General features: G+C 39.9%; 1 protein-coding gene across 1 annotated transcript; it reads left to right on the forward strand.

Annotated features, from left to right (window-relative positions):
- The first annotated feature begins 8 nt into the window (after positions 1-8).
- PTGER2 (prostaglandin E receptor 2) lies at positions 9-9,365 on the forward strand. The gene is made up of 2 exons (XM_016120819.2): positions 9-1,044; positions 8,273-9,365. Exons 1-2 carry the CDS (start codon positions 214-216, stop codon positions 8,492-8,494), a joined length of 1,053 nt encoding a protein of 350 aa, XP_015976305.1. The 5' UTR covers positions 9-213; the 3' UTR covers positions 8,495-9,365.
- Positions 9,366-17,177: the final 7,812 nt, after the last annotated feature.

Raw genomic sequence — 17,177 nt, forward strand, 5'->3', positions numbered from 1 at the left:
CCTCCCAGATGCTGCAGCCCAGCCGCCACTCCGCGAGCTGCGGGAGACCCGGGACGAGCCTGCCCTCGGTACGCGCTGGGGACCAGAAGGGGGCTCGATTTCGATCCCTCCTCGTCTTTTCTCTCTGGGTCTCGGAACACTCCCACTCAGACCCTCCTCCTCCCAGGTACAGGCCGGGAGTGGAGGACACATCTCTCCTCCCGGCATCCCATCATGGGTAATAGGTCCAATGACTCCCGGTGGGAGGACTGCGAGACTCGACAGTGGCTCCCATCCGGCGAAAGCCCAGCCATCAGCTCCGTGATGTTCTCGGCGGGGGTGCTGGGGAACCTCATCGCGCTGGCACTGCTGGCGCGCCGCTGGCGGGGCGACGCGGGGCGCAGGAACTCCATCTCCTTGTTCCACGTGCTGGTGACCGAGCTGGTGTTCACCGACCTGCTCGGAACCTGCCTCATCAGCCCGGTGGTGCTGGCTTCGTATGCGCGGAACCAGACCCTGGTGGCACTGGCGCCCAACGGCCACGCGTGCACCTACTTCGCCTTTGCCATGACGTTCTTCAGCCTGGCTACGATGCTTATGCTCTTCGCCATGGCCCTGGAGCGCTACTTATCCATCGGGCACCCCTACTTCTACCAGCGCCACATCACGCGCCACAACGGCCTTGCGGTGCTGCCCGCCATCTACATCGTCTCCCTGCTTTTCTGCTCCCTGCCGCTGCTGAACTACGGGCAGTACGTCCAGTACTGTCCCGGGACGTGGTGCTTCATCCAGCACGGGCGGACCTCGTACCTGCAGCTTTATGCCACCGTGCTGCTGCTCCTCATCGTCGCGGTGCTCGCTTGCAACTTCAGTGTCATCCTCGACCTCATCCGTATGTACCGCCGGGGCAGGAGAAGCCGCTGTGGGCCCTCCTTGGGCAGCGGCCAGGGCGGCCCTTCGACCCGCAGGAGAGGGGAAAGGATGTCCATGGCGGAGGAGACAGACCACCTCATTCTCCTGGCTATTATGACTATCACCTTTGCCGTCTGTTCATTGCCTTTCACAGTAAGTTACTCTCTTTGTTTTCACAGCCCGGCTCTGCCTCAGCCTCCTCACACCCTCCCTTCTCCAACCCTTTCAACTGCCACACAATCTTTTGCAACTTGTAAAAATATGTCCTAATTTGTAAAGGTCTGCAGACTTCCCCTCTCCCTTCTCACCTTTACCCCACTTCCTTCCTTCCCTAATCCTGGGGTAGGAGTTTCTCTAGGCTAGTGTTTCTCATACAGTAGTACAGTCCCACTGATTGGGAACCTTGACACTCACTCCATCCTAGAATGAAAAGCCCCTTACAGTGTCCCTGAGCCACCACCACTAGCATGGCTTAGTACCTGAGGAGGAGGCAGCCCCTTCCACCTCTGGATGGTTGCCGTTTCAATCTGACTTCCTGGAGCTGCAGTTTGCCTCGGAGTACCCCCCACCCGCTGCTGCTAGTTCCACACTTTGCCTGCTGTTTCTCCAAGGACAAAATGTGGTACCCAACCCAGTGGACATTGATAATGGTCCCAAGTGAGAAATATCCTCGTTGCAGAACTTCAGATCATTATTTGTCCTAAAAGTTCAACAAGTTTCTAGTTTATGGGTTTCCCAGTTTACATATTAGGAGCATAACTCTTTTCTAGCTATGAAAATTCATAATACATCTGTAATGATAATTATAGGAAAAGATGGTTACTTGGAGAAACCATTTATAAGCTTTTGAGATCCCGTTAAAGGAGGCATTTACCCTCTTACAAAATATCTTCTTGATGTCACCGTCAGAAATATATACAGGTGCTCTTCAGCTTACCATTGTGCATGCTATGAGCACAAAGTTATAACAGGAATGGCTGGTCCATCTCAGGGATGGGAGAATTAGGCATGTCCACTTGCCATGACCCAGAAGGCTACAGCCTGCCTGGAGAACTGGAGGCAGAAGCTTAGATCCCGGGATGGGTGTTGTCCTGGTTTGGGGCAACCTCAGCAGTTAGTTCTATGATGCTGTGAGATTGAGCCTGCTGAGATTTACAGAGCCTGGGATGTATCTGGGCACCAGCTGGCTTCTTACAGAGAAATAGGAATTGAGAATTCTGGCTGCTCCACTTCCCATTCTTCAGAAGAACAAGACTGACCCTGCAGGGAGTGAGGAGTTGGCAGTGATTGCTATCTGCCACAATCTTGGAGAAAAGAAAGAGTTGGACACTGCCTGCCATTAGCAGGTCTGACCTGTAGAAATTGAAGAAGTACCTTTATCCTACTTCCCACCACATCACTATTTTTTATTATCTTCATACGCTATTGGCCCACTCTAAAGCTGTGTTCAGAAATGGCCGACACCGAGGTCCCACTTGAAGCAGGAATCATTTCCACATGTCCCATAATAACCAAGGACGCTGTCAGATAAGGCAAAGACTTGTGGTTGCCTTCGGAAATTTTCCTATTATTTTAACAGAGCACACACAGCCCAATAGAAATACAGCATGGGCCACAAATGTGAAACACATATGGAATTTAGAATTTCCTAGTAGCTACATAACAACAACAAAAATAAACAGATGCAATTAATTTTAATCAATGTATTTTATTTAACTCAATTTATCCAAAATATTATCAATTTAAAATGTAATCAATGTAAAATAATTAATGAGCTATTCTAACTAACTTTCTTCCTTATGTCCCAGAAAATACTGGCAATTTACCAGTATTTTCTATCTTTGCCTGTTTCTGCTGGAACTGCTTTCCATGTCCCTTAAAAGTCTCCCAGTAAGGAGGGGAGTTCGTAGCTGTGTACCCAGTGGTCTACCAGCTTATTCTAGCACTTCAGGAGTAGTGGGAAGAGGGTGGTGGGGATTTAGGAAAGTCAGGACTACTAATGTCATTGTCCCAAGGTGTGGGCAGGTTAGAATTACTGTTTCCTCCAAGAATCCCTGTCTAGGATTTCCAAAATTTGGGAAGTGAAACTATCAAAATGTAAAATACTCAGTGCCCTGTAATGAAGTCCAGTTCAATATCAAATATCATTATTATCAACATCAACATGGAAAACATTTGGGGATGTTAATTTTTACATACACTATTCCATTATTTTCACAATTGCCTGTAAAATAGATAGTATTATTATTCCCATTTTATAGATGAAGCAAGTAACTTATCCTGGGTCCCACAGCTGGTGAGTGTTAGAGCCAGGATTCAAAGCTAAGCCGTTTAAACACAGAGCCTATGCTCTTAACCACAGTACTATCGGAGAGAAAGTACTCATTTCTCACATGAGAAAATTAATCCAAGATTTCATAAGAGAAATGTGAAGATGTTATAAGTATCTGGACCACTTTGCCTCTTAATTCCAACTTGTTAGCTTTACAAATAAAATAGCAAAGACCATTTTTTCCATGTCAGTAAAAGGGGCCAAGTATATGTTTTTATATATTTTTTTCCCCATAGACCTGTGAATTAAAAGGCTGAGAATGGGTTTTTAGGAGATTGGCTAATGTAAATGCGCTCTAAATTAAGAAATAATCAGATTACCCCTCATGTAAAATCTTCCGTTGGTACCATAAAACATTTCTCAACTGATTGGGAAAAAAAAAAGGCATGTGTTGTTTAGGAAATGACAATATTTTGGCTGTCCAATATGAAATCATGCATATGACCAGCAACGTATTCCAAACTGTTTATGCACTAAAGAGATAGCATATATATTAATAAATTCCTCCTTATGTTTATTAGCTGTCCTCGTTATTTCACAGAGATAAATAGAAACTTTCCTCCTGGAATGGAATAGAACACAGGAAATATATCAGACCTCCATTCTTGCCTCAGCTAGTTAGTGTCTTTATTTCCAATCCACATCAAGCCACTTTCTCACTACTTTTTTAATAATTGTGGATAGCTTCTGGTCATTTAAATGGTTTTCCACATGCCATTAGGATAAAGTGCTTATGCATTTTATTCAGTTCTAAAATTTCAAAAGTGAACCATTGACTTATTCTAAAAATGTCTTCATCTTTAGAAATTCCTTAGGGCTATAGTTTCTAGGTAAATCTGATTAGTGGAAATCTGACCTTTGCATTACAGAACAAACTCAAGTAAACAGCCCTGGTGTTTCCTGTTCGTTCCTACTACTCTTTATGACATGAATGGGGGTTATAAAACTGATATGAAATTGGTCAATTACATTGTGGAAAATATCACAATTCTAGTTGGGATGAGAGATCCAGAAATCTCTATGCATAACCATGATGAACTTTGCTTGGTGATGTTTTAATATCCATGTACTACTGGGAGGTCCTTATGGTTCGTGCATCATTAATGATGTATTTGGGAATTATTGAAATAGTTTTAATGTACATTACTTTTCAAGGGAAAGTTTCTCTATATGAGTGTCGCTACTTGACACTTTTTGCTTTCCATAATATCACTTGATATTATGAAATGGTGGTTTTGAATAAGGACATGATTACACTGAGTTTATAAAATTTAGACAGCAAGAATCCTAGTTCTTTTCCCAAAAAAGAAGTTGTACATTACGTCTCCACCCTTGGTTGAGTTCATCATCACTGCCATTTCAGATAATTAAGGCCTCAGCTTAAAGAAAAACAGCTTTTAGGGATGATATATTTCTTTTTGGCATGTCGCGAGCCTATCACAATATTAAGTTTAAGTTCTTAAAAAAGAAAAAGAGTAGAAATATGGAAATAGATCACTGGAGACATAGTGTTTCAGGAAGACAATCAACAAGTCTTTTTCTACTTAAAGGCGTAAGGCCCAGTTAGTCTGCTCAGTTTCTATGGCTTCTCTTGTCCTTTATTACGAAGTTTCTGACCACCACTCTGCATCTTTATCTTGAGCTTACCTCTACTGTGCCTCAATTTATATCACCAAGGTGTATCAAGCTTCATTTTTCTCAGGATATTCTGCTGCCTAAAATTTCCCCCCTCTAACAGAAAACTAGACTTTAGACTTCTGCATTTGGGACATTGGTATGATCCAACAGGCCAAGGATAGAGACAGTGCATTTGGAGAAGGCTGACACTTCCTCTAAACCAGGGTTCCTAAACTGCACTCCATGGACAGCACATAGATGACTGAAATCATTTGCAAAGTCTTGTGTTTCTCTGAGTTCTGGGTGGATGTCTCATAGTGTCCAACATTTTTTTTTTTTTTTTTTGAAGCTACCACCCTGGAATATTCAAGCCCAGAGCTCTAAACCTTAGCATTAACGCTTTTGTGTCCGGCTCTGGGATCACCTGGAACTCAGGGCAGGGGATGCTTTTTAGTGCTGGAGCCACATCCATGCCCCTATCTTCCTTCTGAAGGGAAATGGCTTCTGTTCCCTCTACCACAAAGAACCTGTGGTTTAGGGAAAGGGGTTTCTTTACAGTATCAAATACCTAGAAAATAATCTCCCCATGAAAGTTTTTGTTTGTTTGTTTGTTTTTAAAGAATGGATTATGCAAAGTCTATAGCCAGGACACTCTAATTTGTTTCACAAGAGAATATAAACATATAACAATCTCTGCCTACAATTTATCCGTGGAAAATGGAGGAAAGAAAGCCCCCCAAAAAGCTAAGTAGCTACTTAGATGTAGCCATGGTCCTTCAATCTATAAACAGAAACAGTGATATTCACAGACTTTTGTGTTACTTTTGTGAAGAGAGATCTCCTTTAAACTTATAAATTGGTCAGTCAGTGGTGAATTTTACATGAGACTTTATATCACAGGCTTTTTATCCAGCTGGCCACAGGTAGCCACTAAAAAGAAAGTATGGGTCCCACATCTCTAGTGTGACTCCATGGTTGTCCTATTTACCTGAAGTATGATATGGGACAAGGCAACTAATCTTCTAAGCCCTGGTTTCGTCCTTACTAAAATGAGAATAATAATATTGTTCAGGCTCATGTAAGCATTAAACAGAGTGAGACTTATAAATTGCTTAGCATCATGCCTAGCACACATAGCTATTCAGTAAATATTAGCTGCTGTCTTCATAGAATTCAATTTACAAGGGAAAAATAAGATTGTATGTTAATGATTAGGAATTCTGGAAGCTCAAACTCATTTGTTTGATTCTTCAGGCTTAGGCAGCAGGTCTTTTGTTTTTATTTCAGGTGTTGGATAAGATTCTGTAATAGGGCTCTCAACCTTGGCTGTACATTAGAATCCCATGAGGGATTCTAATCCCATGTGGTTTTTAAAAACCACAATACCCACATTACAGACCAGATTTAATTAATCAGAGTCTCTGAGGGAGGGAGCAAACCATCAGAATATTTTTAACACTTCTCAGGTGATTTCAATGAGCAGCCAGGTACAATTCTCATTTGCTTTAAAATTTGAACTGACTATGTGGTTGTATTAATGGTAGAAAAAAAGTGGGGAGGTAGGAGAAGACACAACTCACGTCAAAACTTTCAAGGGTTGCTGAAGTATGTCTCCTTTCCAAGTGTAAAAGAAGAAATTGTCTTCTACAAAATATTGGCCACCTTTCAAAATGCAAATTTTAAGCATTTCTAAAAATTACCCAGCATAGTAGATGAAATGGAAAGGAAACAAATAGTACAGAATTGCTTCATCCTCTAAAGCTGTTTCCACTTCTCATTGCTCTGTCACACTCTAAAGAGATCAGGAACTGAAAACCTGACTCATCTTTGTATGTGAAGCTGTGACACTAGAATGCCGAACCTCTCACCATTCAACTAGCCGATTCAGTGTTATCCTATTCTTTGGACAAACTAGACCATAAATTCAGCTACAGACTTTTTCTACAACAGAGTGCTCGTGTATATAGAGGTGTGTGTGGTGACTAATATATTTTAATCTATAAGACTTATGTATACTGTTATCTTAATTTCTAAACTTCAAAATCACTCCTTAAATACACCATATAAGTTGAGTATATTTCTCATCCAAAAGAGTTTAGCTTCCAAGAAAGCTATTGCTCAATTGCATATGCCCACCTAATTTCCTGCTTCTCTCCATAATCAGAGAAATCCACTATCAATTCTTTTTCCTTACTCATCTGCCAAGTCTTTTCTCCATTCCCTATGCCAAGATTCTCTGGCATAAACACCTGTGGCTGCCAAACCTTTCTGCTATTGTCCTAACATAATCAAATCGAAGATGACTACTCTTCTCTCTCCCTGCATTTTGCTTTGTATATCCAATTTGCCAGGTGCCAGCAAAGTGCCAGGACAGAAAGAAATAAAACATTCCTTCTTCTGGTGAAATAGAGTGGAGGAAAGAAGGAATAGCTTTCTAACCCATGGGCTACCATTGTTAAGAAAGTCCCTGGAGCATTATAAAGAACCGTTTTTAAATGACTGGTAGGATTTACTTCTGTTTTCCTCTTTTCTATAAGCTGTGTGGAACTGTTTGATCTTTATCAAGCATATACGGTTCCTTTTCTTTTAATCTGATCCAAAAGTTATGTTTCTCCCTAAACATCTAAAGAATTAGACAAGAAGTTTGAAATCACTGGTCAACATATAAAGACGCATCAGCTTTCCAGTGTTTGGGACATCGTTCTGAAGACCTTTGCTCTAATACAGATAAACTGGATGTAGCACGTGGTGAGCGCCCTGCTAGAGTCAAGGCAGTTGGAATCTGTGTTTTGACTCCACCACTAAACAGCCCTGGGAACTTGGGCGAGTCACCTAACTTCTCTGCACCTCCTTGTCCTCTTTGGTAAAATGGAGATAATAACTAATACTGTGGGGCACTTAAGAGGGCACTGTTTTAAGTAACTTACATGTTTTACTTTCTGTCATCCTCTCAACAACCCGAAGAAGAAGAAGATATTGTTGTTATTATCATGCCCATTTTAAAGATGTAGAAACTGAGGTACATAAAGGTTAGTTTTCTTACCTGTGGTCCCAGAGCTTTATATGGAGGCCAGATTCAAACCCAGACAGTACAATGGCCAGAATCCATGCTCTATTGTATACCTTGTCTCACTGGGTTGTGATAGTTAAATCAGATTGAGTATTTGGAAGTAAATGTAACATGTTGTTACAAACCTTCCTAAAGTTCACTTCCTCATTTGCCTAAAAGGCAATACTTATGTTTCAGAGTTTTTGTTCGGGGAAAAAACATGTGCAAAAAGAGTGAGATTTTGCTACCCACCTTCTATCACCACTACCACACACAAAACAAAACACGTTTTGCTTTTAAATCTTAAGAAATTGCATATGGTTTAAGCCTGTCCACTGCTACAATGTAAAACTAACATCATTTTCCCCTTTTGCTTCTTACAGATTTTTGCATATATGAATGAAACCTCTTCCCGAAAAGAAAAGTGGGACCTCCAAGCTCTTAGATTTTTATCAATTAATTCAATAATTGACCCTTGGGTCTTTGCCATCCTTAGGCCCTCTGTTCTGAGACTAATGCGTTCAGTCCTCTGTTGTCGAGTTTCATTAAGAACACAAGATGCAACACAGACTTCCTGTTCTACACGGTCAAATGCCAGTAAATAGACTGACCTTTGTGGACAATAGCTAAGAAGTGCTTAGTTAGCCAGCATCTGGAAGATCATTTTGAAATGATTCCTTGGAGAAATGAAAAAAGTTAGTTTAAACAAAATGAAGCTACCCTAATAAAACAGAGTAAACAAACATTTTAGCAGTGGTTTAGGCTACAGATGTGCTGACAAGGCACTTCATGGAAGGTGTCAGAAAGATCTATAAAACCTGCCCTCAATGAGCATGTTGCATGGCCTTCAGAGGAACAACGAACTGCATCTAAGATCCAGTTGCCTTTTGATTTAAACTTTCCTGTTGAATGAGAAAGCATGTGGTTTTGTAATTTGTTTAAAACCCTAAATAGTTACTGTGTATTTTCTATTTTAATCTTCTGTGTTACTACTGTTATAAACACACAGTGTGCAAAGACCCAGATAAAACTTCATATTCTCCAGGAAGTCGATATGTGGAAGCAACCGAGCCTGGCGTTTTGTGATTGCTTAACAGACCCTATCTTTGGACAATGAGTTTGAAAATCATAGGCACTTTGTACTATAATGTTTGTGTATGTGGAAACACTCTCTCATCACTACAGTATTACTTGTAAAAGAGTAGGCTCGGTTAGTTAATGTCCGCTTTTTAACTAGTTCTCCAGAAACTATGTGTCAAAGCGTCAGGTTATTTATTTTGTAATGTTCAAGAAAACTTTAGGAATTTTCCTCTCAAAAAGAAAAAATAGACTGTTAAGAGAGTTAATTCTGATTACTACTCTTCACTATGTGGCTATGTCTGAACCCACATATTAGGATTAAAAACTGAAAAATCTGGTCAATTCTTCAGATACACTGGAACCTTTTTAATGCTGATGTTGAGGCCATGACTAACATCTACTTTATAATAAGATGGTTGTATTGTAGCAAAATTCATCTGTCTGTATTTTTCTCCTGGAAACATAGTTTGACTCATACTACATTGGAAATCATGTAACAGTGAGTCATATCTTAATATATTTATAAATCTAAATGTTTGGCATGGTATAAACTCAGCATCAAAATATTTCAGTGAATTTGCACTGTTTAAGCATATCTTATTTACTGTGTAAACTCATCTAAACTATTATAAAAATAAACTATAAAACAAAAATTTGAAAATGGAATAGTATTTGATGAATTTCCCCAAATAACTTTTTATAGTTAGTGCAGACATAATTTTTTAAAATAAGATAAAAGTGGAAAAATTATATATTATTTTGGCAAGTTTTTAAAGTATGTTTGCATTGTCAATTAGAGTTTAAAGTATTCAATATAATACTTGATATTAGAGGATTTTTTTCCTTACAACATGATGTTCAAAATAGTAGAACCATCTTAATTTTTAATGAGTGTTATTACAAGATAGCTATTATAAAGAAAAACAAAAAGAGATGTTAATTTTTTCCAAAGTCTCATTGAGTTGCTTACGTAAAACCATGTCTTATAAGTAGTTATCAAACTAGATGATCGCTTAAAGTTTTCCAGACTATTCTAGTCATCAGTGTATGTTGACACAATCTATTTCAAATCAGCGCTTATTTTAAAAAGAATAAATCAATGGTTTACTTTTTTACTAATTTAAACAAACCAGGAAAAATTTAACTTAACTAAAATCTTGACATGCAAATAAATCTTCCCTGTCCACTGAGTATTCTGAAGTTAAGAAATTGTTCTAAATAGAACTAATTAGGCTCATGGGTAATTCTTAAACATAAAATTCTAAAGTTACTTTGAATCTGGAAGATTGATTTCTTTTATCAGATAACTTTTTTTCTTTAAATGCAAATGTTAACTACCCCACATCGCCACCCCCCAAAATTGTGAAATAGTGCCTGATAACTTAAAAAAATAATAATGAACTCGGACATAATATCATTAGTGGGAACAAAATGATTCACTCTGGGGGCTTAAAATATAGCAGTTTATTTAAGAACTGGTAGATTCCTAGAGCTTTATTTCCTAGTTTACTACTGTTCTTTGCACTGTTAAATGACTATATCCTATTATTTTGTTTGCACTGATATATACATAGATGGAATTGAAGGTAAAAATCTTATGTAATAGTCAATCGACTATTATTAATGGTAATTTAAAGGTAACAGAAAAAATTAGATATGTAAATAGTTTCTTTCTAAAAATCCCATTTCATCTGACATACTTGTTGAAGTTTACTGAGTCATTTTGAAGTTAAATAAAAAACACAGAATTTAGTCTTATATATTAGAGAATTGAACCGTGACGAAAGAAGACCTAGATTTCATTCTTCACCCTTGACAATCAGTGGAATGGAAAGGGAGAAAGCAATTAATTGAGCTCAAAATGCCAGCCCTAACTTTAGGTATCCAGAAATGGGATGGGCCAAAGCAATCTATTCTGAGCTGAATTATTCCTGGATGGCCCCAGGTCGTCTTTCCCAAGAGAGCACTGGGAAATTCTGGTACTAAATTGTGGCCTTGATTCTCCAAAGATCTGATAGAGACCTAAGTTTGCTTAGATGCTATAGAAAGCCTCCGAAGATCTAAACTCAAAATGGTTTGGTTGGACCCATGACCGCCTAAAGCCAGACCAATGCTCTAAAAACAGCACTAACCCAAAACAGCCATGCTGACAGAGGCTGCAAGACCTGAGCAGTGGGGAGGGCAAAACCAGCCCTTGTCATTACATTTTCATTGGAATTCAGTTAAACTTGATGCTCATATCAGTGCATGGTGAAGGGGTTGTCCTAATGTTTATGCAATGTCAGCTCTGATTTGAATAAAGAAAAAACATATTTAAGCTTAGAATGTGACGTATTTGAAAGGCAGGGGAAGACAATTAACTTGCACTTAAGCAGAACTTTATTTCACTTTGCCAGATCTAATGGCTTGAGCCAAATCTAATGGTTTTCTGAATTTGGGAAGAGCCTCTATTTGAGCCATTCACGGACTGAAAAGCTGTCTTGTCTGCAAATTAGTGATTTATATATGTGAACTTACAATGCCTACTCATGAAAGCGGTGTTGCAACTTGAATATTTGATGACTATCTTCCATCTTCATCAAATGCTTAACTCCATTGGATTTCCTCTCTGAGTGCACATTTATAGCATACCTCCAGTCACTAACAGCACTGTAATTTCTTTAATTTACAAAGCATTTTGATCACCTGAAATATACTATGGAAATAAATATTATTTGAACAACTTGCAAAAGCTATAGTCTAATTTATACATGGGCCCAAGGTCATGCACTGGACATTAATTTTTATTTCAGAAAGTTAACTCTTTTTTTTTTTTCTGGTAGATTTTGTGATTTGTTTTTTTATTGTAAGCAAATTTTCTTGAGTTATTTTTTTATTTCCTGTAAAATGTACATACTATTAAAGCTCAGTTTGGGTGGTTTAATTCTGTGATCCCTGTGTTTTATTTTTAAAAATCAGCCAAGAGTCAAATATATCTGTGAGGATTCCAGCAGAAAGAGACTGTACACTCAAAAGAGAAACTGAGGACTGTTGAATGAAAGGAATACTAACAGAGTGATAGACAAGGGTTAGCGAATCAACAAGGATGGTGAAGGATCCCTTGGAAGCTGTCCCCACTCCTAGGGTGCAAAGCACAAGGGCATAGCAGTCACTGGAAATGCATGAGGGCTGTAGGAGATGCCACTCAGCAAGAGCTATGGCCTTAAATAGGGACACATAGCTGCTGCCAAATCACAGAGAGGGAATGAGGGGTCTACCTTCCTGGTGGACCTCCCTTCCTCCTCTCTACTCTTCTGCCTGTTCCTCCCATCGGCCAAACCCAAATGTAATCCAGAGAGTCAGGGTAACCTGGGTGATGCAGTCCATGAAGCCTGTAGTACAGGTGAAGAGTAGAGGGGCAGATGGAGAATATCCAGCACAAGCAGATTAAAAATGTTCTTTTTTTAATTACCCCAACACAAAAACTGAAACCACGAAGTGGTTTCTACTTAAATCAATATTCTCTAGCAAGTTTGGGTATTAGAAATCAGCCCCATCTGAATGGAAAAGGGCAAAATACTACAGATTCCTTTATCAAAATATTTGTCCTTGACTCTACAGCCTGAGGGTCAGTGTTTACATCTGTCCAACTCTGGAGGCAGTTGATATAATCACGGAAGAGCAAGGGGTCAGATCGACCATCTTTTTTTCCTCCGACCATAGCAGTACAGCACAACAGCTATTTCTAAGCAGAACAAAGGATGATAGTTATGTATACTGGTCTAGAAATGAACTGAAGCTTTATTTTTAAGAAGGACTGCTAACGTGAGAAAAATCGAGAAAAAGCTCATTTAAGATGCTGAGGGTGAGCCATATCCCTCAATTTAACATAAGCTGAGATAGGTCTATACAGCTATTGTAAAGAAAGAGTATATGTAGCAACTCAGCCATTTCGCATAGTTTAAAATGCTGATTTAAAAAATACCAGAAAAAAGCAAATTTTAACAAAATGGGAAAAGATTAGCCAAGGCCGTCTGTCCATGTTGCCCTTTCGGCTAACATAGGATTCATCTTTACTCCTTTACTCACGCCCTTACAGAGCACCCTTTTCCTAGCATAGACTGTTCCCTCTCCCTCCACCACTGGACCTGTTGTCTTTGTTGCATTAATTCAACCTTTCCCCTTTCAGCAAATTCTAGATTTATCTGGGGGGCATTAAAGACTTGTCGGACTCTTGGAGTTTTCTCAGTCAAGTTACTTAACCTTTCTTATTCTTGGTTTCCTCATCTCTAAAATGAGAATAAAAAAATTATCCATCTCCTTAATTTTTTGAGAATTAAATGAGTAAATGCATGCAGGATGCTCAGCACAATGCCTGGTACATGCTAAGGTCAGGGATTAGTATTATCTTAGCTGCCTGGTTTAGTGGCCCCTCTGACCTCACACACCTCTGGCTCAAATTGCTCATTCCTCTGGGGGTCATGATGCTAAGCGTTGTGGTATCTATTTGGTAACTCTAGGGAACTGTCAAGAAAGATGATGATAATAAGCATGTGGGACAAGTTTGTATTTCAGAAAATGAAGTGAGGATTAGCACACATGGGACAATGTCGAGAAATGTATAAGCATGAAAGAGAGGAATCCAAGAGAGACAGACAACAGGACGTAAAACATATTTTCTCAATGGAGACAAAGAAGCAAGAGGGAGCAGCATCTGAAACACTACTCAAACAGGATGTGTTGTGTGTTGGGAAATATAACAGTATCACGACGCTGACATTAAGCAGATTTCATTTATACGTCATCTTCTGAAGATCCCCAGAATAAATCCAAGTCATGTGCCACAAATGACCTTTCATGTTCCTGAAACCAGTACCCAAGACTTGCTCTCTCCAGGCGAAACATTCCTGATTTTTTCATCTGTCTCTTATGTGATACCTCACCATTTCAGTGCCCTTGTCTAGATCTTATCCAGTATTAATGCCCATTTTAATATGTTGGGCCAGGAGAAAGCACCAAAAAATAATTCTAAACTAGTCTTATCAGTACTGAGTACTGATATGTTAGTTGCTGGCATGATCTGAATGTTATATTTCCATTAATGCAACCTGAGAGATTACAAAGCTTCATTAGCAACTGGGTTGTGGTTTTATAATCTTTAGTAAATGAAAGAAGCAATAACTCTCCACGTTACATAGAGGAAAAGTGAATGTGCAGCGGTCAGTGAGTTGGTCTCTAAGGACATCCTTATAAGATACCCTTAGGATTACGGTGCTGATCTTACCTCCTGAAACCACACGGTTCCTGGGTTTCTTGTTAGTCATTTACCTACAAATTCTTGGACTGACTCTGCAGAATAGGATTGTGAGCTTTGAGTTTACCAGCTGCCCTGGCCTTTTGTGTTCATAATATGGCCCTTGAAGTGGTACGGAACGTAGATGCCAGTGCCAGAGTTCAGAAAAAAATTTTTTCCTTGAAAATGGAACTCACTGATTCTAGTTAGCAAATGACATGTTTGCTAGAATTAACTGACTGATACCGACCTCAGTCCTAAAAGTGTGCCTGACATGTCGTGATAAATTAAACATTTAAAAATGACAACAGCTGCACGATTTAACCTTTGAAGGGAGACGAGGCTATTTTTCAGCCCTTAGGGAGACTCTCAAAGTGTCCACACTGGGAAGAGCTCAGAGGAACAAGCCAAAAAGCCCAACACTTTTGAAAACTCAAGATTAGCTTTTTATGTTTTTAAAAATAAATGTCCTCATGTTACTTGTAAAATGAAAGACATAGTAACCAAAACACGGTGAGCTGCATACTGTGGTGTACTACTCTTTGACCTGTAAAAATAAATCTTTCTGGTGTGAGTAGGCATTCCGGTAAAAGAAGAGGATGCTTAACTATCAACTAGAGACCTTTATTCTCTTTACTACCTATTATGGCGACTGGGGAAACACTAGCTCAGATGGCCACATCTTTCCATAAAATGCCACTTTGGAAGACTAAGGAAGGTGGCAAATCAGTTTCCGGTCTTCTACAGAGATCTACTGTGTTCTCCATTAGTTATAATTACGGTGGTTCAAAGAAATACTAAGTGAGGAAATAATTATCCCATATTATCAGTATTAAAAGCTTTTTAAAAATAAGGTCTTGCTCTTAATTTATCTCCTTGAACATGATAAAATACTACTATTTGGAATGCTTTGTAACAAGAATTTTGGATTGAGACAAATCACATGGGGGAAAAAAACTGATAGCTTTATTTTTAAACCAACACACTGAAAAAGGAAGGAAGGCTGGTGAAACTGGGGTTGGAATGCAGACATCTAACCAGTGAGGTTGCCTCTCCACATGTCCTCATTCCCGAGGGCTCCTCTCCCACCTCCCTTCCCTGCTCCTTGACTCCAGCCACCCAGCCCAGTGTACTGTACCCAGAACAGAGCAGCAAGCTCCCGTCTCAGGGTCATTGCTCTGGCTTTGTCTCTGTCTGGAATAAACGCTCTTCTCCCAGACAGCCATGGCTCACTACTTCATTTCCTCACTTCACCTCCTTAGTGAGGTCTTCACGGATCAGCTTTCCTAAAAGTGCACCCCCTGCACTCCCCATTCCCTTCACCCTACTCTATAGTTTTCTAATGTGAACAACAATAAATATACCTCAAGGTTGATGTTTTTATAACCTTAGTGATGTTTCCTTGCACTAGAATGTGAGTTCCAGGATATAGAGAGATTGCAGTCTGTTCTGTTTTGACGGCTAATGTTACTGTGTCTTACAGTTGTCAGATGTCTCATACACTGAGAATTGTATTTTATTGATATCAGGGCCTTCTATTTTTTTTTATTTGTTCAGAATATTATTCTTAGGATATTTTTAAACGATCCCATACTACGTTTTGAATGTTTCATGATATCAATCTCATTTAATCCTCAAAACAACACTGTAAGATCAATATTGTCTTCCTTTTACAAAATAGGTGTTCCAAGTTAAGCAAATAGCTCAAGATTACACAGCTTTTAAGGAAAAGTTAAAAAGAAATTAAATGGTATTCTGATTTCAAACCCAGGGATCATTCTACTGATCCCACAGAACGGACATCTATATTGCCCTCTATTTCTGACAATTGTCCACTGGAATAAAAACTCCATGGGCATGGACCATGCCTATCTTTATCACCATCATATTATACTACCTAGGAGAATGTCTGGTATATGTAGGTGCTTATAAGTATTTGTTGAATAAACGAATGAAGAAATTAATGAAAGCCTAATGTCAAGGATATAATCTCTATCCCTGAAAGACTTAAAATTGTTCATCTTCTTTCTCCTCTTTCTCTCTCCCTCTTCTCTGAACAACTTAATCCCAAGCCCATTTGTAGGGCAGAGAAAAGTAGGTTTTTGCAGGTAGGGAATATGAGACTCTGAGCAGGAGAGGAAGCCATGCAGGGGAGCCTGATGTGAGGTGTCAGAGCCCAAGCAAGGTGAGGATGTATCCACACAGGGGGTGGTGGTATGTGGCATGTGGAGCCCTAGTGGACTAATGAGGGTATCCCGCAGAAAGGCAGCTTTCAGTGAGCATCAGAGCTCAAAGGGAGTGAGGAGTTTATCCACACAGGAGGAGCGATCCAGTGTGGGGAGTCAGAACCCAAAGTGAGTGGGAGGGGGTAACCTGACATCAGGCTGCCACGGCCTGAACAGATTGAGGAGTAAGGAGGGTGTCCATTCAGAGCTTGGGTTATCAGAACCCATGGGGGATGAGGAGGCTTTCCACAGAGGAGGTGAACTGGTATAGCGTTGGAACCTGAGTGGAAGGGTAGAGCATCCTTGCAAGCAGATGGCCCAGGGGCAGGGTTTAGGAGCCTGAGCAGAATAAGATGGATGTACAATTGTAGGGGGTGGTTTGGCGTGGGCTGTCAGAGCCCAAACAGGGTGAGGATGGTGTCCACGTGGGGCAGTCAGGGGCTCAGATTAGGGAGCTAGAGCTGGAGCAGGACGATGGAGGTGTGGGGAAGCGGGTGATAGCAGGAGTGGGAGGTTGGTCACATACGGAGGCATTATCGAACAAGCAAATATATTAAGGATAATGGAACCCAGGGTTGTCACGTTAGAGAGCAAATACTGTAGCGTTGGAATTGTGGGGATGGGCATTAATTCATTTTTCAATGTGTAGAGATAAATATAGAAATAAATATATATGCAAATGTGTGTATGTGTCATAGTTTGCCCACGGAG

The sequence above is a fragment of the Rousettus aegyptiacus genome, unplaced genomic scaffold, assembly GCF_014176215.1.
Source record: "Rousettus aegyptiacus isolate mRouAeg1 unplaced genomic scaffold, mRouAeg1.p scaffold_m13_p_3, whole genome shotgun sequence".
Classification (NCBI taxonomy): Eukaryota; Metazoa; Chordata; class Mammalia; order Chiroptera; family Pteropodidae; genus Rousettus; species Rousettus aegyptiacus.